The sequence below is a fragment of the Lithobates pipiens genome, unplaced genomic scaffold, assembly GCF_037356315.1.
Source record: "Lithobates pipiens isolate NorthernLeopardFrog02 unplaced genomic scaffold, aLitPip1_a1.2 Scaffold_24, whole genome shotgun sequence".
Taxonomy (NCBI): Eukaryota; Metazoa; Chordata; class Amphibia; order Anura; family Ranidae; genus Lithobates; species Lithobates pipiens.
Window position 1 is genome coordinate 16,397,940 of NW_027507786.1, and position 27,518 is coordinate 16,425,457.

General features: G+C 42.5%; 1 protein-coding gene across 1 annotated transcript in view; it reads left to right on the plus strand.

Annotated features, from left to right (window-relative positions):
• LOC143929576 (uncharacterized) overlaps nt 1–27,518 on the plus strand; it is a 153,518-nt gene that overhangs the window by 19,507 nt on the left and 106,493 nt on the right. The window contains exons 3-6 of the mRNA XM_077453456.1: nt 3,160–3,480; nt 10,996–11,088; nt 16,988–17,095; nt 19,103–19,201. Of these exons, the coding sequence (XP_077309582.1) occupies nt 3,160–3,480; nt 10,996–11,088; nt 16,988–17,095; nt 19,103–19,201 (621 nt within the window). The remainder of the gene's footprint in view (nt 1–3,159; nt 3,481–10,995; nt 11,089–16,987; nt 17,096–19,102; nt 19,202–27,518) is intronic.

Genomic DNA, 27,518 nt, shown 5'->3' on the forward strand with positions numbered 1-27,518 from the left:
CAATGCCCCCAACGGTGCGTGACCGGAAGTGAGGCCAGTGGCCTGCCCTCCAAGCCTCTATGTCAGTCTCTATGGCTGGAAGCGGTAAAGACAATCAAATGATTTCACGGATGTACAATGATGCTAAAATTAAAGCATTAAAATATAACGGCTACAGATTTTCACTGAGTCCGCTCAAGTGCATTGCCACCTGCACACCAAGCCTCATCCTGATTCAGTGGTGAAAAGCTGCAACCAATGGGAGTACACCACACATAAACGGCTGATGGCCAAGTCGTGTCACACTAACCAATCACATCTTAGAAGGCATAAGTATCATGTTGATGTGTGTCACACGTGCGCTCGCTCCCGCTAAATGGAAGGCGGCCGCACCACAACGGCATCATGGAAGCGGCATAGGTATCACAGTCACACGTGCACACGCTCCCGCCAGTGGGAACGCAGCAGTGCCACAACGCCATCACAGAACCGGAGCATCAGGAACCCCGCCTACCAAATGCAAACCGCATCACAGCGTCATCCCTGAGGATGCCAAAGAACCAATACCAACGCCAAGATGTGTGGGCGTGTACACCTTCATCGTCCTCAGCTGACACAAACTGTCATCAATTAGGGCTCAGAACCTAGCCAATAGGGATCGTAAAGGATCGCCAATCAACACAAACCAAAGGTGGTGTCTCCTAAATAAATAAAAAAGGAACATATCCGGACCGGGGGCATATAAGCCGGAACCGGTTGATGACATAAAAACAATATAAATGGTTCAAATACAAACATACATACAAGCAGTAACTCATGAAATGCATATAGTAGACAAAGATGATACGTAATCAGGGCAGAAAAAAATATATGTTATCCTGTTCATGATGAACATATAACTATAATATGGTAAGGAAACTTATAACATAAACAAGGGGCAGTGTGTCGCAGACAATAAATCATCAGAAGAGAAGTGCCACTCAAGCCCGGTCGATCATACCATGGGGTGTGTAGCACTTCAACTCATATATCCAGTAGGTCTCAAGCCGCAAAACACCCCGCAAGCAGGATTCGCCCCTCCAATGTGGTACGAATTTGTCTATGACCTGGAACTGTGTGCCTGTGGGGTCTTTGTTGTGATGTTCCAGGTAATGACGTGGTACGCTGTATTTGATGCAACCCTTTTTAATTTTTGCTAGATGTTCATTAACCTTTTTTGCAAAAGTCCTAATCGTACGGCCCACGTACTGTTTCTTGCATGGGCACGTGATCAGGTACACAATAAACCTAGCGGCACAAGTTGTGAAGTGCTTCATTTTGTAACTGCGCATAGTAACCGTGGAAATGAAAGTATCAGTCATGCGTCTGCCACAAATATTGTGTATGCAGTCGTTACATTTTCTACATGGAAAATAGCCCTTGCATTGTTGGAAATAGGACACAATTTTCGGGGGGGGGGGGGGTGGGTCAATAGTATTGGGAGCAATCTGACCCTGAACAGAGCGGGCACCTCGAAAAATGATGCTAGCCCATTCTGGGAGAGACGATTCCAAAACCCGATCACTGAGTAGCACTTTCCAATGTTTGTTCAAAATGCGCACAGTGGTATTTCACTATTTAGCGCTACACTCATTTTTTATACATTTATCTGGACTTTGAGTGTTAGCAGCTATATATTATAGCTATAAGTAGCCAGAGTCCAAGACATAGATCTCCAATGGTTCGCGTCCTTCCTAGGAAATTGGTCACAGACAGTGAAACTAGGAAAATTCCTCTCCGAAACTCGGGCAGTCACCTGCGGAGTCCCTCAAGGCTCTCCTTTGTCACGCGTTCTCTTCAACATTTACATTCGCCCACTCCTTTAAATCATCAGATGCTCAGATCTCTGCTTCCACTCTTACGCTGACGACACACAACTTTATTTCCGGATCAATGGAAAAAAAGATCACCAACAACAACTTGAAAACTGCCTCAAATCAATAGACTGGATGACCACCAACTCCCTCCAGCTGAACGAATCAAAGACAGAGCTTCTTATCTTACACCCAAATCATAAGCCCGCAACCAAAACCTCCTGGTCTCCACCAACCATCTTTGGGCAAACTATCTCCCCAAAGACCAAAGCCAAGAGTCTCGGGGTTATTTTAGATGCACAAATGTCAATGGAGGCGCAAATAGGATCTGTAGTCAGTGGATCTCACCATCTGCTGCGCATGCTTCGCAGACTCCTCCCTTTTATCCCAAAGAATGACAAAGCAGTGGTAGTTGGAACAATCATTAATTCACGACTGGACTACGCAAACTCGCTTTATATAGGATTACCACAATATCAACTTGCGTGATTACAACTGATCCAAAACACGGCAACAAGGCTGATAACAGGAAAAAAACCCTGGGAATCCATCTCTCCTTCGCTGAGGAGCTTACATTGGCTAACCGCAAAAAATCGGATCACGTTCAAGACCCTTTGCCTCACCCACAAATGCGTGCATAGAGAAGCTCCGCAATACCTAATGGAGAAAATAAATCATTACACACCAAACCGCAGTCTTCCATCAGCCAACAAAAACCTCCTCCTCGTGCCCAAAGGCCGGCACAAATCCAAGGGGGATCGGAGATTCGCTGTCCAAGGGCCTCGGCTAAGGAATGCTCTACCAATCAACATCCGCCTGGAAGAAAATCAACTGTCTTTTAGGAAAAAACTCAAGACCTTCCTCTTTTAGCAGATGATCAAAGCTCACCACAGCGCCTAGAGGCGATTCAGTTCGCATTGTGCGCTATACAAGTATTTCATTCATTCATTCATTCATATTTATTGTTCTTGGTTTAGCACAGTTTTTTTTTTCCCTATTTTTCACTTCAGGTCTCAGAACAGCCTGTCTGTCCTCCAATGATCAGACTGATGCTGACCTGACCCCCCCCCCCCCCCACCCGAAATGCCTTTCACTGCAGATAAGTTTGCTCCTGTTCCCCCCTCCCCCCAGCTCTCTATGCAGCTGAGATCAGAGGGAATGTGATCACTTATAAAAAAGAAGAAAAAAGTTATTTATGTTTTTTCTATCTATACACATATGTTTTACCCTTCATTTCTACTTTTAACAGACTGGGTTGTTGTACAAGAGGATTCATATATACTTTATTATAGAACCAATAAATAACAGAGTGTCTTTCCTTGTACAGTTACACCGCAGACTAGACTGAATTATGATAAACACATTGAAGCTGGAATCCCGGGATCAGTTTTTTGTGAAATCAACAATTTTTACCCAGAAGCTGTGAAGGTCCAATGGGTTAAATACAGTATAACTACGGCCACCGAATCCTCTTTGGATAGAGATGTTTCTCTCACAATACCGTTGAGGAACAGCGATGGGACGTATAATGTGACCAGTCTGCTGACTGTAAGGCAATCTACTGGAATTGAACCCGGAGATGTATTTTTCTGTACTGTGAGCCACCGATCCCTGAAGAAGGAAATGACCATGAATTTCATCATGCCAGGTAAGTAGGGTTGGAACATGATATCTGTAAAATTTGGTGCCTACCGCCACAAATCCCAGTTCCTTCAGATTAAATTCAGGCTATTTTAGAATGTTTTTTTTTACTGTGTGTTTTCAGGTGCATTCAGACTCGAGTGTTTTTTATTTTAGCTGAAGGGAAGTTACTAGGAAGAGGAGATGCTTGTTTAGGGTTGAAAAACACAAATTTTCAGATGCTCCCATTGAAGTTATATGAGACCAAAAATTATCCACGCCAAGACCCTGTTCATGTTTTGTGTAGCAGAAAACTGAAAATTGTTATCAAATACTTACTGTAATTTTCCTTTCCTGGCCCATCCTCATGTCAGCACACAATGGGTTAACACCTCCTTTGGGTCCCATGTGACCACCTGTTCCAAGCTGAATAAAAGACAGCCCCTCCCCCAACTAAAATGTTTGATAACCTAGTCTGTGACAGGCCACTAGGGAGGGAGTCCTGTGCTGATGTGAGGATGGGCCAGGAAAGGAAAATTACGGTAAGTATTTGAGAACAATTTTCCATTTTCCTGGCCCACTTCATGTCAGCACACAATGGGATATACCAAAGCTAATATAGGACGGGAGTGAAATAAAATGAAAAGAGACACTGACAATCAAAGAAAAGTTGCTAAAGCCAGAAAGAATTGATCTCTCTTGTCCCAAACTTGTTGACCACATATTTAGTTTGTAAGGTCGAATGAAGGCTGCACCAGACCTTCAAGCTAGCCCTTACCTATATCCAGGGCAGGACTTAGGGTGGTGGGGGCCCCTGGGCTTGAGTCACTTTCGGGCCCTACCTTCTATACATTACTGTATTTATTGGTGTATAACACGCACCCCAAGTTTAGGAGGGAATTTTAAGGAAAAAAACTTTTAGGAGGGAAGTTTAAGGAAAAAACTTACATTTAAATGCCCATCAATGCAGCCTTATCAATGTCCATCTGCAGCCTTGTCCATCCATCTGCAGCCTTGTCCAGTGTCATTTGTAGCCTTGTCATTGCAGTCTTGAAGTTTAAAAATGGCACCGCTCTCGGTTCCTCTCGGCGGCTCTTGGGTCCTCTTGGCGGCTCTCAGTCCCGAGAGTAGCCGAGTGTACTCGGCTCAGCTCACAGTCATGGCAAGTCAATGTGTTATGTCCATCATAAGGCAGGACTGGGTGTGACTGTGAGTGGAGCCGAGCCCGCGGGGCCCCCTATTGGCTGGGGCCCATGAGCCCAGTCAAGCCCAATGGTAATTCCAGCCCTGCCTATATCTTCCAAGCAATCCTGGCAAAACTGCCCCCCCCCCTCTAGTCAAATAGGCTTGCAATTGTTTCAAAGCAGAAAGGCGTACTTCCTGCATGACAATCCAATCACTCTGGTAACCCAAGAGTGGATGAATCTTGATGGCCCGATGGCTACATGAAAAGATTGTCCTCTTTTGAACAAGTACACTGTTAGTAACTCGACCATGTGTAAGAAAACTGAAATCTTGCTGCTGTGCACTCTTGTGTGAAAACTCGGAGGGGCTACTTTCCAGTTTTCTGGAAACTGGATATCACTTTAAAATTGAACTTTGAAGATAGACATGGTATCCCTATCTCTGGTAAAAAAAAAAAAGAAAAGAAAAAAAGACACCAAAGGGCCCTTGCAGAAAAGTGTTAACATCCTTCTGTCTAAAGTAGTTGCTGTCAGGAGAACTAGTTTTACCATGAGGTACTTCAATGAAAATAAACCTATTGCAGCAAAGGGTGCTCTAAGATCCAAGTCCCACAGAGGGAACAAGGATTTCCTTCAAGATCATATATAGATTGTCATCTGAAAGAAGCATCTAGTCACCAACTTTTGCACCCATCTGCAGCCCGTGAAAAGATAAAATAGAGATCTGCACCTTAAATGTAGTTGTATGACAGTCCAACCTCTAGGGCTGACTGTAAAATGTAAAGGATATTGGATAGAGCAGGGAACACAGGAGAGAACGCTTTTGCTGAGCAAACACAACAAACTTCTTTCATATATGAATAAAGGAAAAAAAATAATGAATAAGTGTATATACTGACCTGCCAACCATTGTAAGTTTCAAAACACCTCAAAAAAATGTATATATAAATCAGTGTAGCACATCAAAATAAAAATATATTCAATAATGAATTCCTAACCTCTGGTGATGTATCCCCAAACCATGGGCCTCCTTCATTTAACTGTACTCAAGGCACCCATTACCCTACACACGCTGGCTGCAGCCACAATGCACACAATCTAATTCCCATTTCTCTTCCTCCCAAGACCAGACTCCATTTCTCCTGCGCCCTTTGGAATGCCCGCTCTGTCTGTAAAAAACCGGCCTCTTCCCCAACTCTCTAAAACATGCAATTGCCAGCCCCAAACTTAAAAATCCCTCACTGGACCCATCCAATTTTACCAACCTACACCCCATCTCCCTGATCCCCTTTTTATCCAGACTCCTTGAACGTCTGGTCTACAACCGACTGAGCGACTACCTTGCTGATAATAGAATTCTTAATCCCCTTGAGTCTGGATTTCGTCCTCAACACTCCACAGAAGCTGCTCTCCTAAAACTAACAAATGATCTACTAACAGCCAAAACCAATGGACACTATTCTGTACTCCTACTCATGGATCTCTCTGCTGCCTGTGATACAGTTGACCACCCGCTCCTCCTCAAAAAACTGCCTTTGGTCTATGTGATTGTACTTTTTGCTGGTTCTCTTCCTACTTATCCAACCGCACCTTTAGCGTTACTTACAATTCTACTTCCTCCTCTCTTCCTTTCTCACTTGGGGTCCCCCAAGGTTCTGTTCTTGGACCTCTCCTATTTTCAATCTACACCTCCTCCCTGGATCAGCTGATGGCTACCCATGGCTTCCAATACCATCTCTCTGATGACACTCAAATCTATTTCTCTACCCCTCAGCTCAATCCTTCAGTCTCCTCCTGTATCAGATATATCAGTCTGGATGTCACATCACTTCCTCAAACTTAATCTATCCAAAACTGAACTTATCATTTTTCCTCCCCCACGTGCCTCTTCCCCTGATTTCTCTGTCAAAATCGATGGCACAACTATAAGCTCATCCCTGCATGCAAAGGTCCTAGGTGTAGTCCTGGACTCTGAACTCTCCTTTAAGCCCCACGTCCAATCACTGTCCAAATCCTGCCGCCTCAACCTTTCGCAAAATCTCCAAAACATGCCCCTTTCTAACCAATGACACAACAAAGCTCTTAATTCACTCCCTGGTCATCTCTCACCTTGATTACTGCAACTCCCTCCTCATTGGCTTACCTCTACATACTCTACCCCCCTTCAATCCTTCATGAATGCTGCTGCCAGACTCATCCACCTTACCAATCACTCTGTGTCTGCTTCTCCTCTCTGTCAATCCCTCCACTGGCTTCTACTCACCCAACAAATTAAATTCTAAATACTAACTATTTACAAAGCCATCCACAACTTTGCCCCCAGCTACATCATTAGCCTAGTCTCTAAATACCAACCTATTTGTTCTCTTCATTCCTCTCAAGACCTCCTGCTCTCTAGCTCCCTCATCACCTCCTCCCATGCTCGCCTCCAGGACTTTTCCAGAGCCTCTCCAATATTATGGAACTCCTTACCACAATGTGTCTGTTATCTCCTACTCTATTAGCTTTTAGATGATCTCTGAAAACCCTCCTATGCAGAGTAGCCTATCCTACCCACACCTAACAATGGTATTTTCATTTTCTCCATCTGATTATCCCCCCACAGCTGTTACCTTTTGTCCCACTTGACCATCCCTTCTAGATTGTAAGCTCTAATGAGTTGGGCCCTCTGATTCCTCCTGTATTGAATTGTATTGTAACTGTATTGTCTGCCCACATTTTGTAAAGTGCTGTGCAAACTGTTGACGCTATATAAATCCTGTATAATAATAATACTAATTCATAAAGATTTATATAATACCCAAAAACTAAGAAAAACAGTCCTCTTTTAATAAATTCCCCCGTGAATTGCTTTAATGTATCCAAAAACAGTCAATAAGTGAATAAATAAATAACAATGTGTACAGTCCTCTGAACATTTGTGTGTTAATCCTTCACCAAGCAAGGTGCCCCCTCACCTCAGTGTAAATAAACAGTAAGCTTGTATCTCCTCCCAACCCGGTCAGGCAGCTTCACTCCTCGTTTCCTCCCTAGTGAGATAAGGAATCAATATGAATAGAAGCGGGCTGTTATCTCCATCTGAGCAATGACTCCAATCTTTCTCACTACTACTGAGGAAGCCTATCACTTGGTGATACTCGTGTAGGAGAGAGGTAGAGTTCTGTGACGTTTACCCGAGTCTCTCCTGGTGGTGAGGTGGTGAGGCGGGTCGGCTACTACATACAAATTTTTATTGAATTCTTGTAAGTGCAATTTAAAGCGGGGTTTGGCAATAAACTTTTCCATACAAAGTACACTATGTTTGTCCTTTCTACTTCAATATGTATATAATCCGAGGAGAGCTGTGAGCACGGGATCATTTATCAAAGAGTAGAGAAAGATTGGAGCCGTTTGGCCAGGTGGAGAGGAGATAACAGCCTACTTCTATTTATATTGAATCCTTATCTCACTAGCAAGGGAGGAAACGAGGAGTGGAGCTGCCTGACTGGGTTGTGAGGAGATACAAGCTTACTGTTTATTTACATGGAGGTGAGGGGGCACTTTGCTTGGTGGAGGTTTAACTCATTGTTTTAAAAGTTCAGTCACTGGATACATTTCTCATCCATAGGATCTCTGAAAGCAACCGAGTTATAAAAAGGCCAAGACACTTGCTGCACCAGACACTAGAGGGCAGCATCCACACTTGGAAGTGCAGTGCATAAACATACATCAGCCATCTTATATGGATAAAGCTTAGATAACCTGTTAGGCCGCGTACACACGCGCGGACTGTTTGCCCAACCTGGTTCGTCAAACAGTTTCGGCAAACAGTCCGCTCAAAATTTGCATGAGCGGACTTGCCCACACACGAGCGGACTGTTTCAACGAACTGTTTGCCAAACAGTCCGCTCAACTTTTGAAATGAACGGACTCGCCCACGTAAGGCGGAGGCAAATCCGCCCATTTCGAGCGCGTGTACAGGTAGGCGGGGCCCGCGAAGGAGACGTCGCGGGCTCCGCCGCCTGGAATGGGCTTAAAGGGGAACCCCAACGCCGAAAAAAATCGGCGTGGGGGTTCCCCCAAAGTCCACACCAGACCCTTGTCCGAGCACGCTACCCGGCCGGCCAGGAAAGGGGGGCGAGCGAGCGCGCCCCCCCTCCTGAGCCGTACCAGGCCGCGTGCCCTCAACATGGGGGGGTGCCTTGGGGAAGGGGGGGCCGCGCGGCCCCGCCCGCAGACCCCGACAACCAACGGCCAGGGTTGTCGGGAAGAGGCCCTTGTCCTCATCAACATGGGGACAAGGTGCTTTGGGGTGGGGGGGCCGCGCGGCCCCCCCTTCCCCAAGGCACCCCCCCATGTTGAGGGCACGCGGCCTGGTACGGCTCAGGAGGGGGGGCGCGCTCGCTCGCGCCCCTTTCCTGGCCGGCCGGGTAGCGTGCTCGGACAAGGGTCTGGTGTGGACTTTGGGGGAACCCCCACGCCGATTTTTTTCGGCGTTGGGGTTCCCCTTTAAGCCCATTCCAGGCGGCGGAGCCCGCGACGTCTCCTTCGCGGGCCCCGCCTACCTGTACACGCGCTCGAAATGGGCGGACTTTCCGAGCGGGAACAGTCCGCTCATTTCGAAAGTACAGCGGACAGGCCCACACACGGGCGGACTGTTCGCTCAAACACAGTTTCAGCGGACAGTTTTTCGGAATTTCCGAAAGACTTTGTCCGTCCAACTGTCCGCTGAAACTGTCCGCTGAAAGCCCACACACGAGCGGACTGTCCGCCCAAACACTGTTCAGCGGACAAGGTTGGGCGAACAGTCCGCCCGTGTGTACGCGGCCTTACTGTAAATTGGTCTGCTGACGAGGTCTCTGTCATCCTGGAGTACGTCAACAAGTGCTTTACACTCTATCATTGTGGCAAAAGACCCTCCTACATCAATGAGCGCTTTACGCTCTATCATTTTGGGGAAAGACCAATCTCCATCAACAAAAGCTTTACGCTCTATCATTATGGGAAAAGACCCTCCTCCATCAATGAGCGCTTTACGCGCTATCATTGTGGAAAAAAAACCTCCTCCATCAACGAGCACTTTACGCTCTATCATTGTGGAAAAGATCCTCCTCCATCGATGAGCACTTTATGCTCTAACATTGTGGGAAAAGGCCAATCTTCATCAACAAAAGCTTTATGCTCTATCATTATGGGAAAAGACCCTCCTCCATCAATGAGCGCTTTACACGCTATCATTGTAGAAAAGATCCTCCTCCATCAATGAGCACTTTACGCTCTATCATTGTGGAAAAAGACCATCCTTCATCAATGAGTGCTTTATGCTCTAACATTGGGGGAAAAGACCAATTTTCATCAACAAAAGCTTTACGCTCTATTATTCTTCATCCTTCATCAACAAAAGCTTATCATTGTGGAAGAAGACCATACTTCATCAACGAGTGCTTTACGCTCTATCATTATGGGTGTTGATTGTGGCATGGATATTTGTAGCATACTTTCTGCTATAGCGGCCTTAATAGGGCTTAGAATTTTGCACAACCACATCTTTGTGAGGCAACCTGTGCAATTTAATTTCTCTGCCACTGCAGACTGTATACAATCCCAAAATTCACCCTGAGAGAGGTCTCCTCTTATCTCCCCCCCTGAAGTCCTCCCAGCTGGGGTAATCTTTAACAGAAGGGGGTTCTTATGTTCCTGGAGAGGGTCCCCTCTTATCATCCCCCCCTGAAGTCCTCCCAGCTGGGGTCTTTTTTTACTGGAGCAGGTGGGAGGGGAGTTCCTGTACTCCCATTTGATCACCCCCCTAAAGTTCTCTTAGCTATGGGTCTTCCTTATCTAGAGGTGGGAGGGATGAAAGTTCCCATATTTATGGGTGGGGGTTTCATTCTGACCACCCCCTGCAGTCCTTGCACATCCCCTGTTTGTCCCAGCGTGCTGTGTGCACCACATTATTACTCTTCTCGGGGCACCCAGAAGTGTCAAAGGTCTTTTACAATCCTGTAGTGTATAGTATACTGCAAAAAAAAAAAAAATCGCTGTGTGCTAAAGTGTTCGGTTTGGAATGATGAACAGGTGGCAATCCTATATCTGACCCCTTTTTATGGCCTATTAGCCAAACCACAAACAGGCTGTTTTTGGGTTGAGCTCATGACTGATCCAAACCAGAATCTCATCCCTACTCGCTAAAATAAATGTGTAATATTTTTGGGTTCTGAAGAGTTGTAGGTTTGGATCATATTGTAAGATCAGCTGATGGAAGTAAAATAAATGTTACAAATGCAATGATAAATGCACAGTCAGTAGATGTAGAAGTGTTGGGGTTCAGATCATCAGACATGTGGCATTGAAATTGTGTTTATTGTGTTTTTCTTTTTTAGGCTGGAGCCCATTAAAGGATATTGTCTTTACTTTGTTTGCTTTTTGCGTAATAACGTTTTTAACATACTTTTTGAAGAAGTATTTTAATAAAGGTAAGTTCCTGACATTTGGTGTGGAAGTCCATATACAATGTAAGGTGTTTATTTGTCATGAGCACTATTACACAACCTCAGATACCAGAACATGTGATATCAGATTGATTAGGAACCTGAAGATCCTCTAGACCAGTGGTTCTCAACCTTTCTAGTGTTGTGACCCCTTGATAAAATTTCCAAAGTTGTGACAGTAAAATTATTTTCATAGCATGAGTTGTCAGCACCCAAGGCAAGACAAGCAATTTACACCTGTAACCCACAGATATTTAGCGCTCTGAAGTAACTGATAAATCCAAACTATTATTATTATCAGCTATGTATTAATTTGTCTAGTCCCTATAGATTAGTTAGTCTATTAACACTCTGAGCACATGCTATCGTTAATATCACAATACCACAAAGTTAGCTATGAAACCAAATACACGGTCTAAGATCAATCAAATCTCATTTATTTCCCAAGGAAATAAGAAAGCTTATATAAGGTATTGTTAGAAATTACAAGAGTACATAGCATACAATCAGAATACAATATAAGCAATACTTAGCAGATCCTCGTGGCTGTCCTCATGGTGGAAAGAGAGGAAGTTTTCTTCAATCATTCCCTTTTTACAAACACACACCATCCAAACCGCATCCTACTGCCAGTCCCATTTGCTTTGGACCAATCAGTGTTCACATGACAGCCCTCTTTATATTACTGACTGTTCTGCCATACTTGGCTTCTAGGGACTGTATTGCAGTCGATGTTCCCTGGGCCGCCTTCATCATCAATTTTTTTGAAGCTTCATGCACACCAGGTGGGCTGAAGATAACTCCTTTGCTATGCAGATTCTGTTTGGTGCCACATTCCTCTATACCTTTAATATGGCTGAGCTTGGTTGTAGAAACAGATGTAGAGAAACTTTAGATATATAACATTAATTCATGTTCAATTCCAACTTACCCCCGCTTTGTGCCTAAAAGGCGCATACCACCCTTCTTCAGATACGGCTCCTATTGAACAGTCCATAACCGTCTTAACGCGTGTCGTTCCCCAACATGTGTCTCCGAACCAGTACCTGTGGCACAGTCCTTAGCTTGTGTAACGTGTGGTGGTTTTCAACATGCGCTCCAGAGACATCTCCCATAGAACAGTCCACAATGGTCCAACCACGTTGTGCTTTTCAACATGTGCAGAAACAGGTCCTATGGAGCAGTTCATAATTGTTTTACTGTGTGATGCTTCCCAACACGTGCCGCTTTGCCACTGAGTGACACATCACCATCCTTCTTCAGTGACAGCTTCCCTGTCACCCTTCTGTATCTTTGGTATCTTCTCCTTTCCGGTATCTTCAGGACAGGACACAGTACAGGCAAGGGATGTCCATTCACTCACCATTCACCAGCATACATTCAGAGCAACATGTCACCCAGCTCTCAACTACCGAGTTTCAATGAGGACCTTTCTTGCCCATATTACTAGCCTACAATACACATAGGTCACACTATACCATAACATATACATACATATGTGTCCCCTCCAATTAGGCATTAATTCATGTTCAATTCCAACATGCTCCCGGAATCCATTCCACTTGTACAGTATTAAAACCCCTTATAGTGCATTTTAGGATGTCCAACTCTTTCTCTTTGTTCTCCTTTCTTTCCCTTTTATCTCACTATATCCTAAGTTCTTGTTTTTTTCCCCCATCCCTCTCTCTAGACGTTTTTCTTGTTCTTTCTCTTATTCTTTCTCTCCATTTTTCTTTGTTCACCACCCTCTTTTCCTCTCCCTTCCATGTACTCTATATTTTTGTTCCTTCTCTTACTCCTTGGTGGGGGGTGGGGGGAATGGGATTAGTGACAGTGCTGCTGGTGAGTTGAGATGAGTGGCAGTGTTGCTGGTGAGTTGGGATGAGTGGCAGTGCTGCCGGGGAGTTGGAATGAGTGGCAGTGCTGGCGGTGAGTTCTGATCAGCCAACTTAGGTGCTCTGGATCAAGGTCATCTGCTGATCTAAGAACTGTAGTGGGGATTTTTAATGGCAACTCTCATCACAGGTAGTGTTACTCACTGTGTCTTCAACTTTGTGGTGTCTCGTAGCAGTGCCAAAATCAGGGTCTCCTAAAGCCCCTCCCACTTTACATTCCTCACCAGTCAGCTGACCTCTAGTCTCTGCCCCCCAGCCATGCTGTGAACTGAATGGGCTGCTATGAATAAGCTGAGTGGGAGGCCGTGGGCTTCAGAAACAGCCCAGCTAAGCGGCCGCGGGCTCCAGGGACAGCCCTGCTGGGCAGGCGAAAAAAGGCTGGACCCTTCCAAGAGTCTCTGTGTATTTTGGGGGACCTTTGTAGGGGTTTGTGTGATATAAAAAACTGTGAGGTCTTCTACCCCACTTACCACTCACCACCTTTTGGACCCTGTAACCAGTTTTCTATCTAAGAATAAACCTTATGGTCCATGCCTACAGACCTCAGCTTGTATATTAAGTGTTTTTGAGGGACTGTATCGAATGCTTTTATAAAATTCAGATACACCACATCCACAGGTCTCCCCTTATCTAGATGGCAGCTCACATCCTCATAGAATGTTAGCAGATTGGTCTGGCAAGAACGACTCTTTGTAAACCCAAGCTGATTACTACTAATGTTATTCTTTTCTTCAGCAAATTCTTGGATATAGTTCTTGGATATAGTCCCTTATCATCCCCTCCAATAATTTACCTTCTATTGATGTTAGGCTGACTGACCTGTAGTTTCTAGGAATTTTTTGAATATTGGTACCAATTATGATGTCCACAAATATTAGGAACAATGGTCTGGCTATAACCTGACTGAGTTCTCTGAGGACTCTCGGGTGTAAGCCATCTGGTCCTGGTGATTTATTTGTGTTAAGCTTATCTAGTCTTTTTTTAATCTGGCCTCTGTTAGCCACAATCAACGTCCTGTGATGTGTTACTAACAGTACTGTCGTGGTCGGTATACCCCTCATTTTCCTGTGTAAAAACTGTTTGTGTCATCTGTAACCATCCTCCCTTCATCTTCTTTTATGTGGGCAATGTACTCTGATCTCACTTTTTTACTGTGAAGATCTAAAAAAAAAAAAAAAAAAAGTTTGGGATTTTTTTTTTTTGCTCTCCTCTGCTATTTGTTTCTCATAGTCTTTTTTAGCCACCCTGATTGCATTCTTAGCCCTTGTACACACGATCGGACAAGATTTTGTCCGAAACTGGTGTTGCATATACACGGTCCGACAAAGTTGTCAGAAAATCCAATCAGTCGTAACGTGATGATGTAATTTAGTTACGACGGGACTACGTTCAGGCTAGTAGCCAATATCTCTGGTCTAGGAATTTGATCTGAGCATGCGTGGCACTTTGTCCGATCATGTTGTCGGAAAATTTTATAGCCCAGCTCTAAAACTTTGTCGGTCGGATATTCCGACAGAAACAGTCCGATGGAGCCCACACACGGTCGGATTATCTGACAACACGGTCCGATCGGACATTTTCCGTCGGAATGTCCGACCGTGTGTACAAGGGCTTACACTTCCTATTGCATTCCTTATAGTGATGAAAATCTGATGATGAACCATCCCTTGAAAGGAAAAGTGTATTTTTGATTTCACCCTTTAAGAATATGTAAAACCGAATATTTTACACTCCTGATATGTTGTTGCTGTACCATGTAGGCGGTCCCTGGGTTGCAAACAAGATAGGGTCTTTAGGTGTGTTCTTAAGTTGAATCTGTTTGTAAGTCGGAACTGGTACATTTTTAAAGTGTATCTGCAGCCCAAAAAACTATTTTTAAGCTTTTTGGATAACATAGGGAAGGGTTATCACCCCTGTAACACTTGTTTTGCTGTCTGTGGCCCTGTTCAGAAGATTTCACCTCACTTTCTTTCCCGATGACAATTAGATTTTGAACATTTAGTGTTGTTGTGGAAACAAGGATTGGTGATGAAGCATCAGTGGAGACACCTTTTTCCCATTATAACTCTTAGCCCTTGTACACACGGTCGGACATTCCGACAACAAAATCCATCGGATTTTGTCTGACGGATTTTGTCCGAAACTGGTGTTGCATACACACGGTCGGACAAAGTTGTCGGAAAATCCGATAGTTCGTAACGTGATGACGTTATTTCGTTACGACGGGACTACGTTCAGGCTAGTAGCCAATAGCTTTGGTCTAGGAATTTGATCTTAGCATGCGTGGCACTTTGTCCAATCGGAATTCTCTACAAAACGATTGGACAAAGTCCGATCGGATCGTGTTGTCTGAAAATTTTATAGCCCAGCTCTAAAACTTTGTCGGTCGGATATTCCGACAGAAACAGTCTGATGGAGCCCACACATGGTCGGATTATCCGACAACACGGTCCAATCGGACATTTTCCGTCGGAATGTCCGACCATGTGTGCAAGGGCTAACAGAAGTGAATTTTCCTTCCCAGGGGTAGATTTCCTCTCACTTTCTGTTGTCTCCTTCTGTTTCTAAGTAGGAGTCATTTGTAAGTTGGATGTTTGTAACTAGGGGACCGCCTGTACTTGTATGAGGAAGTCTCCTGTTCTATTTGTTTTGCTTCTTTTGTGTGAAATCCCTGGTGTTCCTCCCGGTCTTTACCTAAAGCATGCAAAATAGCTTTGAAAAAAACTCGACTCTCAAAGACTTTGTGTGTTTGTGGATTCTCCTGAGATCTGAACCTAGACCAGTTCCCTCTTCACCAGCCGAGAGGCATCCTGGGGCAGAGCATGATAAAAAAAAAACTCCTTCTTGAAGAGAGTATGGAGAGCTGTACAATCTGATCCTCACAGTTTAAGATATGTAGCTGTTAACCACTTCAGCCCCGGACCATTTGGCTGGCCAAAGACCAGAGCACTTTTTGCGATTCGGCACTGCGTCGCTTTAACTGACAATTGTGCGGTCGTGCGACGTGGCTCCCAAACAAAATTGACGTCCTTTTTTTTTTGCACAAATAGAGATTTCTTTTGGTGGTATTTGGTCACCTCTGCAGTTTTTATTTTTTGCACTATAAAAAAATAGGGACAATTTTGAAAAAAACACAATATTTTTCACATTTTGCTATAATAAATATCCCCAAAAAATATATAAAAAAAACATTTTTTCCTCAGTTTGGGCCGATACGTATTCTTCTACATATTTTTGGTAAAAAAAATGTGCAATACGTATTTATTGATTGGTTTGTGCAAAAGTTATAGCGTTTACAAAATAGGGGATAGTTTTATAGCATTTTTATTAATATATTTTTTAATTGGTAATGGCGGCGATCAGCGATTTTTATCATGACTGTGACATTTTGGCGGTCACATGGGACAATTTTGGGGCAATTTTGGGACCATTCACATTTATACAGCAATCAGTGCAATTAAAAATGCACTGATTACTGTGTAAATGTGACTGGCAGTGAAGGGGTTAACCACTAGGTGGCACTGTAGGGGTTAAGTGTGTCCTAGGGAGTGATTCCAACTGTGGGGGGAGGGGCTGTGTGTGAAACACTGATCACCGCTCCAGATTACAGGGAGCCGTGATCAGTGACAGTGTAACTAGGCAGAACAGGGTGATGCTTGTTTACATTAGCATTTCCCCCGTTCTTCCTCTCCATGAGGCGATCGCGGGTATCCCCATGGACATCGAGTCCGCAGGACCCACGATCACACTCACGAAGCTCACGGTGGGCACGAACGCCTGCAAACCGCCTTTTAAAGGGCAACATACAGGTACGTGATTCTGCCTGTACGTGCCCTTCTGCCGCAGTATATATGCATGAGGTGGTCGGGATTTTTTTTTTAAATAAAACAAATGTTATAGATATTGGTTTATAGTCAGTAAAGAAGTGTTAAGGAAGTTTTTGAGACATATAGAATTAAAAATTTTTTTATTGTGCTTTTCTTTTATAGGAAGGAGGCCATGGATACATAATGTTTTGAGGTTTATTTTTATTGCATCATGCATCATGATAGCATTCTTGATTGTTTCATTAATAAGCTCCCTGGTGGCTACTGATGGTAAGTTTGTGAATGTCCTAAATATAGTAAAAGAAAGCAGAACTTTAGCGGAGCCAACATATATTAACATCACAATCATATATAAAACCTCCAGTATGCATTTGGTGCAGTCATTCATTCTATACAGATATCTTCATTTGGGTAGTGTTTTCAACATGTTTCACCATAACTGGGTTCATCAGGAAGGACATTACTACATTAATTTTTTTTTTTTATATAATCAGATATATTTATACGTTACTTACAAAAATGTAGCAATATATTTACCAATATGCAATCACACCACCAAGAAATCAGTACTATGGAGAGAAGACAAATCGGCAGAAGCAGTGTGATACTTTGGACAATGTTCTGATGGGAAACCTTGTGTGTATGTATATATTTTCTGGGGTTGGCTCAATGGGGATCACCTTCCCTGGGGAAAAAGGGTAGTCCAAACGGCAGGCTTCTTAAAATCGAACTTGTAGCCAGTTTTATTTTTAAAGTTGCATGAAAATAACACAAACAAAACAGAAAATAAATCCTTGCCCTCCAGGCACTAACTAAACATTGCAGGTTTCTAACCAGGGGCGTAACTATAGGGGGTGCAGCAGTCGTGACCGCAACTGGGCCCTGTGATGCAGGGGGCCCATGCAGCCCCCTCTACATATGGCCGGCAGCAGCATAGGCAGCTAGGGGCACCAGTGCACCATGCACACGGGTGGCTGGAGGTGGAGGGTGACTAGCAGAGCTCCATGCTCGACTATCACACTGGCTGCTCTTTGGTTGTGCATTCCCCGCATGACCTGTGTCCTCGGCCGGCTCCTCAGAGTACCCCTCTCCTGCTTCATGCTTTGCCACTCAGTCTGATGTCTGTTCTCCCCAGCCAGAGTTGAGAACTGCCCTGGAGAAAAGGACCTCATCTCTTCTGGGGACGGGGACTCCATCCTGCCTAGGGACAGTCCCCCAATGGGGCACCTAAAAAAAAAAAAAAAAAAAAAAAAAAAAAAATACTGATGCCAGTGGTGGAACTACAGGGCTCACAAAGGTCATACCGGTGACCACGCCTTGGAGTTCCACCGCCGTACTCGGAGGGAAGGGCCCTGGCTGGGGTTCAGGGGGGCCCTTCATGGTTTCTTGCATCGGGGCCCTGAAGGTTCTAGTTACGCCACTGTTCCTAACTCAACAGGTGAAGGGCTTCTCCCCATCATCCACAAAACAAAGATAAAGCAAACTTCACATAAGCAGGTTTTTGGCTTCCTGAGTCCCAGGCCAAGAGAGCAATTCTTTGCTTTAGTCCTGCTCAGTCTATGCCACCTGTTAGTGGACACAAGTGGACTGCAAAATCTCGTCCAGAACCAACCCTGCCATGGTGGCTGGTAAAACCTTGATAACGCCCATCAATCACCTCGTCACTATGTCACTATGTATATATATATATATATATATATATATATATATATATATATATATATATATATATATCATCAAGGAGAGATACAGGACAGAGCTCTGCATAAGTAAATAATCTAGTATTATCACATACTAATATCGTCTACTCAGTATCTGTTTCAGCATGGGGAACTCTGAGCATGGGTTTCCCTTTTTTCTTAGCTCATCTTATGTAACTTTTCCTTGAGTGGCCTTACTTGGAGGTCAAGGTCATTTAAAAAATAAAAAATAAAGTTGTAGTAAAAAAAACTCTTCCCACAGTGTAGATGTCTGTAGGATAGAAATGTAGAGAACAACCATAGAGTCACAAATGAAGTCTGAACCATCGATATAATAAATAATGGTCACAATTCCTTGCTGCTCATGGAGATCTGGGACCGGCTAGAAAAACAAAAATACAAAAAAAGACCCCACAGCACTCGGGATTGAACGATCCGATCATCAATGTGTGACCGCCCGGTGTAAGATGTGTGGCTGTTCAAACTAAAATAAATGTTGTGCAAATGCAGCAATAGGTTTATAGTCATTATATTGGGGAGTGACTAATATTACATCTGTTGTGCTTTTCTTTTGTAGATATGAGAGTGAAGATATATATTGCATTATCTGGTATCATTATTTCATATTTAATAGGAATGCATTTTGATGTGACTTTTTGGAGATTCTTCAAATTCGGTAAGTGTCTAAAAGTTTACAGAACCAATAATGCGCATATTACATTCGCTCTGCCTGATTAATAAACCAAACAGTAGCAGTGCTCCTTAGTAATCACAAAAAATTCTCCATTCATATAACATCGGAAAAAAAAAATGCCCACGCACTGACGCGTTTCGTCATTCCGTCTTCAGAGGGCGTGGCCACACGATCACGACGCTCACTTAAATGACAAGAGAGGGGGCGGGCATGTGCATGAGCGTAAGACACCGCGTCATGCACACCAAACCGCCCCTCTCATTCATAACACAGCATGACGCGAGAGCCGGGCCTGTAATGGATACCCATACTCAGCTTATTGTCACGCAATCACAGTCATCACGAGACACTACGTCATGCGGAGCACCACCCCTCTCATTCACTACTTTACATTGAGTGGCTTAATGTTCCGCAGTGCGTACCTTTACTTACGATCGTTAACACACAATCGTAAAGCCGCAAAATAATTACAGACCTCATTTCACCAATCAATATAATAGAGGGGTATAGTATAAATCAACCAAGTATAGCCTTTATCTAGGTATGTCTCCACCTTGTCACATTTTTTACAAACCGGGCTAATACACAGGATGATACATAAATCACATTTCTTTAAACATGAAGTAACACATTATAAAATCATAAGATGTAGATCCTATTTCAGCAAAAGAGGCATAAAAAATACACAACATATTTTCTTTAAAAAAAAAAAAAAGAAGGGAGGCACCACAGGGGGCAATTATCAATAATTACTTATGAAACAATTTACATCCAACTCAATATTTAACCCATTTGGACTAAGTGTATTGGTTAAAAATATCCACTCCGTTTCACCGCGTGATATTTCTCTAACCATATTGGCATCTTGCCAACTAGGGTATATTCTATCTATTCCCCAGAACTTAAGACCTAAAGGATTCCTATTATGTTTTTCCCTAAAGTGTAATGAAACACGATGTTCCTTATAACCTTTAATGATGTTATAAATATGCTCAGATATTCTTTTGGCCAATGTGTGTTTTGTGCGACCCACATACATAAGCCCACAAGGGCATTCTAAAGCGTATACCACGTGAGTGGATGTGCATGTAATAAATTCCTTAATCTGTAATTCTTTACCATTGGCCGTCAAAATAAAATTTGTAAGTCCCCTCAGTTGTGTAGAAACTTGGCTACATGCCTTACATTTTCTACAGGCAAAAAAGCCAGTCTGGTCCCAAAACATCTTAATACGTTTGGGAGGATCTAAGGCCCCTTTCACACCGACGTCCCGTTCAGGCCCGCCTGTCAGTTTTTCAGGCGGACCTGAACGGGTGCTCCATAGAGCTCTATGGAGCGTCGGATGTCAGCGGTGACATGTCCGCTGACATCCGACCCGCTCCGATCCGAAAAAGTGTGACGGAGGAAAAAGCTATTTTTCCATCCGTCTGCGGATCGGATCGGGTGACGATGGACACTGCGGTCCGTCGTCATCCGATCTCCCATAGGGGAGAGCGGCGCTGTGACAGGTCCGTCCCTGCGCAGTGTGAAGAGACAGACCTGTCCTCTCCCTGCTCAGCGGGGATCGGCGGAGTGATCCCCGCTGAGCAAACGGATATCCACGGGGCGGATCAGAACTGATCCGCCCCGTGTGAAAGGACCCTAAAACTTTCTTCACTACCTGATCACCAAACGTCATATTTTTCCTATATATAAAGGGAGGTCTATTTGGCAGTTCCTTTCCTAATACTTTATCCATCTTTAAAATATGCCAGTATTTACTAAATATGGCTTCAACATCCCTGTATTGCTCATGAAATTGGGAAATTAAACCCCATTGATGTTTAGTATCATGTTGTTTTGACATGGGTAAAAGTAGCATATCCTGCGACTTTGACCCTACTTCTTCTATCAACTTTTCCAGTGGTAGGGGTTTATACCCTTTCTCCATAAAACGTTCTTTAATATCATGAACTTGCTTATAATAATCGTCATCTAATGTACAATTACGTCTAATACGGGTAATTTGACCTTTCGGAATATTAGAAAGCCATTGTGGATGATGTCCACTCTGTACTGGGATAAAACTGTTTCTATCCGTATTCTTAAAAAATGTTTTGGTGATGAGACGATTAGTATCTCTCATCACCATCACATCCAAAAAATGAATATGTTCTTGGTTCCAATTGAACTCTAATTTAATATTGTTACTATTACTATTCAGATATTTTGAAAAATTGACAAGGGATGCTTCAGAGCCTGCCCAAATCAGGAACAGGTCATCTATATAACACTGGTAAAAAAACAGCTCACTGCGCATATTTTGGAAGACCCACTTGTCCTCCCATTTTCCCATGAAGAGATTGGCAAGACTTGGCGCGAATTTAGCGCCCATAGCAACCCCTGTCTTCTGGTTATAAAAATTCCCATTATACCAGAAGTAGTTATGTGTGAAACAAAAATCAAGAATCATTCTCAAAAACTTCTTTTGTAAAAATGGGATATCATCCCTCTTACTGAAGGCCCAATTAAATGCCAGCAGTGCATCGTCATGTTGTATAATGGTGTATAATGATGCTACATCAGCAGTCACCAAAAAAACTGGAGTATCATTAATTACTTGTACTTCCCTAATTTTCTGCAAAAAAGATGTATTGTCTTTCAGATAGGCCTTTGTAGATTTAACACTTGTCTGTAGAAACTTATCCAAGTATTGCCCAATCCGAGCTGAGACCGAATTTATACCGTTAACTATTGGTCTCACTGGTGGATTATTTGCATCCTTATCACACCAGTGTGATACGCTGGTTTAAAGATATTTTAATGTAAGCGCATGTTGTTTGTAAAAATTTTGGATTGAACTTTTAATAAACGGTATAACACTATTGGAAGCTTTATCTTTATCTCTACATGTTTATGATGCTATATGTGAACACTGAAAAGGAGTATAAGAATGGAGTGCTAAGACAAAGCAGAGAGATACCTTATTTAAATATCTGATTGCATAAACCTTCTGGATTATAAGAATGGAGTGCTGAGACAAAGCAGAGTGATATCTTATTTAAATGCTTGATTACATAAAGCCTCTAGTAAGCGGCCACCTGTGGGATATTGCACATGGTGTGAATGGTGAAGGTTTTTAACAGAAGCAAAGGACTTTCTCACTGCTGGGAAGCTATGGGACACTCTGCGTGACTTTACTCTTCTATATTCTTTCCAATGATAGATATGGACATTGTTTGCTGTTACAATAATTGTTGAACTTTTTTTTTAGGAATTTCCTTCAGCATGTATAAATATTGCTATATGGACTGTTAATTCACATGAGTATATATAGCAGTAACAATCCCAATTGAGATTAAGTGATTTTATATTGGTGTGCGATCCTGTGCGATTTTTTTTTTTTTTACGATATGTTATATGAATGGAGAATTTTTTGTGATTACTAAGGAGCGCTGTTACTGTTTGTGATTAAGAAATGGTGTTGCGCTCCAGCTAAATCAATCTAATAAACTAAAATAAACTAACACATACCTAGGTGACAACAGAGAAGTAAAAAATAAATAAACGTGGGACTATGTGTATATATAAGCTCAGATAATGTATATCACTTCTAAAGTGCAATACACCAAATCAAATTGTGCACTTAACATAAAAAAATTAGGCTCAGGTGTTAAAACGGGTCCTCTATGTAGAATCCAAGGTATCAGTGAAAAATGATTCAGTGCACGCAAATTCATAAATTATATAGTGCAAACGACAAAAATACATGTGAAATATCTACATTAATAAATATAAATACAAAAGAAATAAAATAAATGCTGGGTGTCGTTATAAGAGGTGCAATAAACAGTGATAATAGATCAAAAAATGTAAATCAAAAAATGCACATAGTGTTACTAATATTAGTCAAACTCCATGCGCAGTGAAACATGTGTTCAGACAAAGGCTCCAAAGCAAAAATAAGGTAAACTATAATGTTGCAAAAAGCATGTCCATACAGTGGTAAGTAAAACAATGTCCTGCGTGCCCAAAGAGAAAACGGGAGGTGAGTTTCACCAGTGCTCCTGTGCGTATCGTGTCCTCACACTAGGTGCAGTAATTACCTTACCTTACTGCTGTAAGGTAAACAGCACTTCCAAAGTGGCACTTGTTGTCCAATGGTGTAGGTTTAATAGGTAATGTAATCCCAGGCACTCATTCACCGTAGGCACGTTGTAACATACAGAGAAAGCAAGGGGAACACTCCAATAGTGAAGTATGTATTCACAATTTATTGGATATAAAACGAAGGTATAGGTACTCACATTTAGAACAATTTAAAATAAGCACAAAATAAACGAACGCGCGCCACGTTCGTGCTTCCGGACGTCACTTCCGGTGTCCTCACTGGCCAATTGTGTTCCTACGCGTATCGTCATGTGACTTCATCAGGGAATGATTCCCTGATGAAGTCACATGACGATACGCGTAGGAACACAATTGGCCAATGAGGACACCGGAAGTGACGTCCGGAAGCACGAACGTGGCGCGCGTTCGTTTATTTTGTGCTTATTTTAAATTGTTCTAAATGTGAGTACCTATACCTTCGTTTTATATCCAATAAATTGTGAATACATACTTCACTATTGGAGTGTTCCCCTTGCTTTCTCTGTATGTTACAACGTGCCTACGGTGAATGAGTGCCTGGGATTACATTACCTATTAAACCTACACCATTGGACAACAAGTGCCACTTTGGGAGTGCTGTTTACCTTACAGCAGTAAGGTAAGGTAATTACTGCACCTAGTGTGAGGACACGATACGCACAGGAGCACTGGTGAAACTCACCTCCCGTTTTCTCTTTGGGCACGCAGGACATTGTTTTACTTACCACTGTATGGACATGCTTTTTGCAACATTATAGTTTACCTTATTTTTGCTTTGGAGCCTTTGTCTGAACACATGTTTCACTGCGCATGGAGTTTGACTAATATTAGTAACACTATGTGCATTTTTTGATTTACATTTTTTGATCTATTATCACTGTTTATTGCACCTCTTATAACGACACCCAGCATTTATTTTATTTCTTTTGTATTTATATTTATTAATGTAGATATTTCACATGTATTTTTGTCGTTTGCACTATATAATTTATGAATTTGCGTGCACTGAATCGTTTTTCACTGATACCTTGGATTCTACATAGAGGACCCGTTTTAACACCTGAGCCTAATTTTTTTATGTTAAGTGCACAATTTGATTTGGTGTATTGCACTTTAGAAGTGATATACATTATCTGAGCTTATATATACACATAGTCCCACGTTTATTTATTTTTTACTTCTCTGTTGTCACCTAGGTATGTGTTAGTTTATTTTAGTTTAATAGATTGATTTAGCTGGAGCGCAACACCATTTCTTAATCACCATCACTTATTCTGGGGAGGGTTAACACCCCTGCCGGTGTTTTGCTGCAACCACACTGTTCTTTAGGATACATAGGTTGGCGCGAGAATACCTTTACTCCCATTGCTGTTACTGTTTGGTTTATTAATCAGGCAGAGCAAATGTAATAAGTTTTATATTTTTTTATGTGATAACGGCAGCTGTAAGTACAATATATATACAATCCATTAAGTGCTGGGTTCAGGGATACTTTGTGATTTCTGAAATTTTGTTTGAATAATAATAATAATAATAATGTGCATATACTGTGTATATGAAGAATGCTTTCAGATATAGAAGTGTTAATAGTTTATTTTTATCAATTAACAACATGGAAAGTAAATGAAAAAAAGAGAAACCTAAATCCAAACCCAATCAATATTTGGTGTGACCACTCTTTGTCTTCTTCTATGTAGACTTGCACACAGTTTTTGAAAGAACTCGGCAGGTAGGTTGTTCTGTGTACATCTTGGCCAACTAAGCACAGCTCTTCTGTGAATGCCAGCTGGCTCCAATCCTTGATCCCAGACAGACTCCATGATGATAGGACCAGGGCTCGGTGGGGGCAAAACCAACACTTCTAGAACTCCTTGTTCTTCTTCATGCTGAAGATAATTCTTAATGACATTGGCTGTATGTTTGGGGTGGTTGTCCTACTGCAGAATAAATTTGGGCCTAATCACACACTTCCCTGATGGTATCAATGCGCTGTTCAAGCTCTTTTGAAGAAGCACAAAGAAACAGGCAGAGTTGAGGACGCAGTGGTCGGCCAAGCAAACTTAATGCAGCTGATGAAAGACACATCATGCGTACTTCCCTTCCACAAAAAATATTTGTCTTCAAAGGTGTTCCCTCATTATAGGCAAGGATAGCCCCTAACATTATTGATCCTGCAAAAAAAAACAACTTTCTTTCAATGATCTAATTGGGTACTATCCTTGTAAAAAGTGTTCAGTATGCCAAATTAATGCTCTCGGTAGAAAAAAAATCATGCACTTTTGTTTCCACATTTACTGCTAAATCTTATCCAATTAGACAATTTATTACATGCACAACAAAAAAAATGTAGTATATCTTATTACTTGCCCTTGTGGCAAACAATACTTGGGCAAAACTACCAGATTATTCTCAGTGCATATAAAGGAGCATATTAATAATATCAAAAAAGGTATGAAAGAACACACAGTCCCCAAAAAAGATGGCTGTTGTCACAACAGAGACCCACAGGGGACATCATTTGTGGCCACTGACAAATATATGGCAACATGGAGAGGGGGATCGACCAAGAGAGAGATCTCCCAATTGGAGACCTGGTGGATTCATGAATTGAAATCTTTTTTCCCATAAGGCATGAATGTCGAATGGGATAAAAAAAAGCTTTTATTAGCAATACATAACTTTTCCCCTTCTTGTTCAGCATGATTATTAAGCATATCATTTTTATTATATTTGATACTTTAGTAAAACATAATGTTTCTTTTCTCTATTAAATACTAATTATATGGATTTTATGTTTTCTTTAGTTTTTTTTAGTTGATGATTAATATTTTATTGTTGTGTTGGTAGAGGTCCACATGATAGAGAACAGCCTTACATACCAATGAGATTTTTCTTCCTAGGTCTGTGTTTTTTACCAACTCATAAAGTTTCACCAATATTAGTTGATTTATCTTTTATTACGTTATCTTTTGAGTATATATTTTTTTTTATTTTGTATATACTTACATACTATTTTTACAGAGCAATTTAGTCTCTTTCTTTTGATGAAGCAATCAAGGTCTGGTTTGTGTGTAATACATTGGAATATGGCCATCTCAGCATGAAGATGAAGTTTAGCTATTTTTTACCAATTAGACTGGTACATTGGATACACTTGTTGGATCTACATAAAATTGGAATTTGCACACTTTTTTGCTATCATGGACTGTTTTACCACTTGGGACTCACGTTTTGATTTATATGCACTAAATTTGTTCAGTGGAGAACTTTGTCAAAAATGATTCTGTCCCTATCAATCATGGATATCAGAAGAAGACTCCAGTTCCATCTTGGGAGGAGATCTTTGAAACATGGATAGACAAAGCTTCCCAAGCACTAGAAGAATGAGATATCCTTGATGTATTAAAGAAACAGAGAACTAGTTAAAGTCTCAGGGGCCCTGCTGCTGAAGTGATCCTTAAAGCGGAGTTCCACCCAAAATTGCAACTTCCGCTTTCAGCAATCCTGACCCCCTGACATGCCACATTTCATCTAATTTTTTTAGGGGGGGAGCGGGTACCTCGTTTTCACAGGTTCCCAGCTCCCATTTCCACTCGGGGCCATCTAGGCGACCCCTCCTTCCCAGCAATCTTCTGGGGCACATCACAGGTCCCAGAAGATTGCCCAGCCACTCAGGACGTGCACAGTGAGCACCCAACTGTGAAGCCACAAGCTGTCACAGCCGGGTGCCCACAGTAGTGATGCCGGCGCTGCAGAGAGGGTGTCATGGTTTTGCAATAGTGTTTGTCTGCTTACCTGTATCCATGTGTTCATCTCTAGAGACCAGCCGACCCTCACCTGACTGCTTTTATAATCCATCCTCTGGCATGACTCCACCCTAGCTCCTATCAGAGAACTCTATATTAACCTGTGCACTGCAGGCCAACCCTGCTGATCAACCTTTGTGTGTTAGTTTCCTGTTACCTGCCGTGTGCTCTTCTGTTGTTCCGTTACTGACTTTGGCGTGTCTTTGACTATCCCTGTTTTCCTGTGATCCTGACCTTTTGGCATGTCCCTGACTATTCCTGTCTGCTTGTGGCCCCGACCTTGGCTTTGTCCCTCACTATCCCTATCCTCCTGTTGCCTACTGTGGGTGTGAGCTGGGGGACCCTGGGGGTCGCGACCTGGAGCC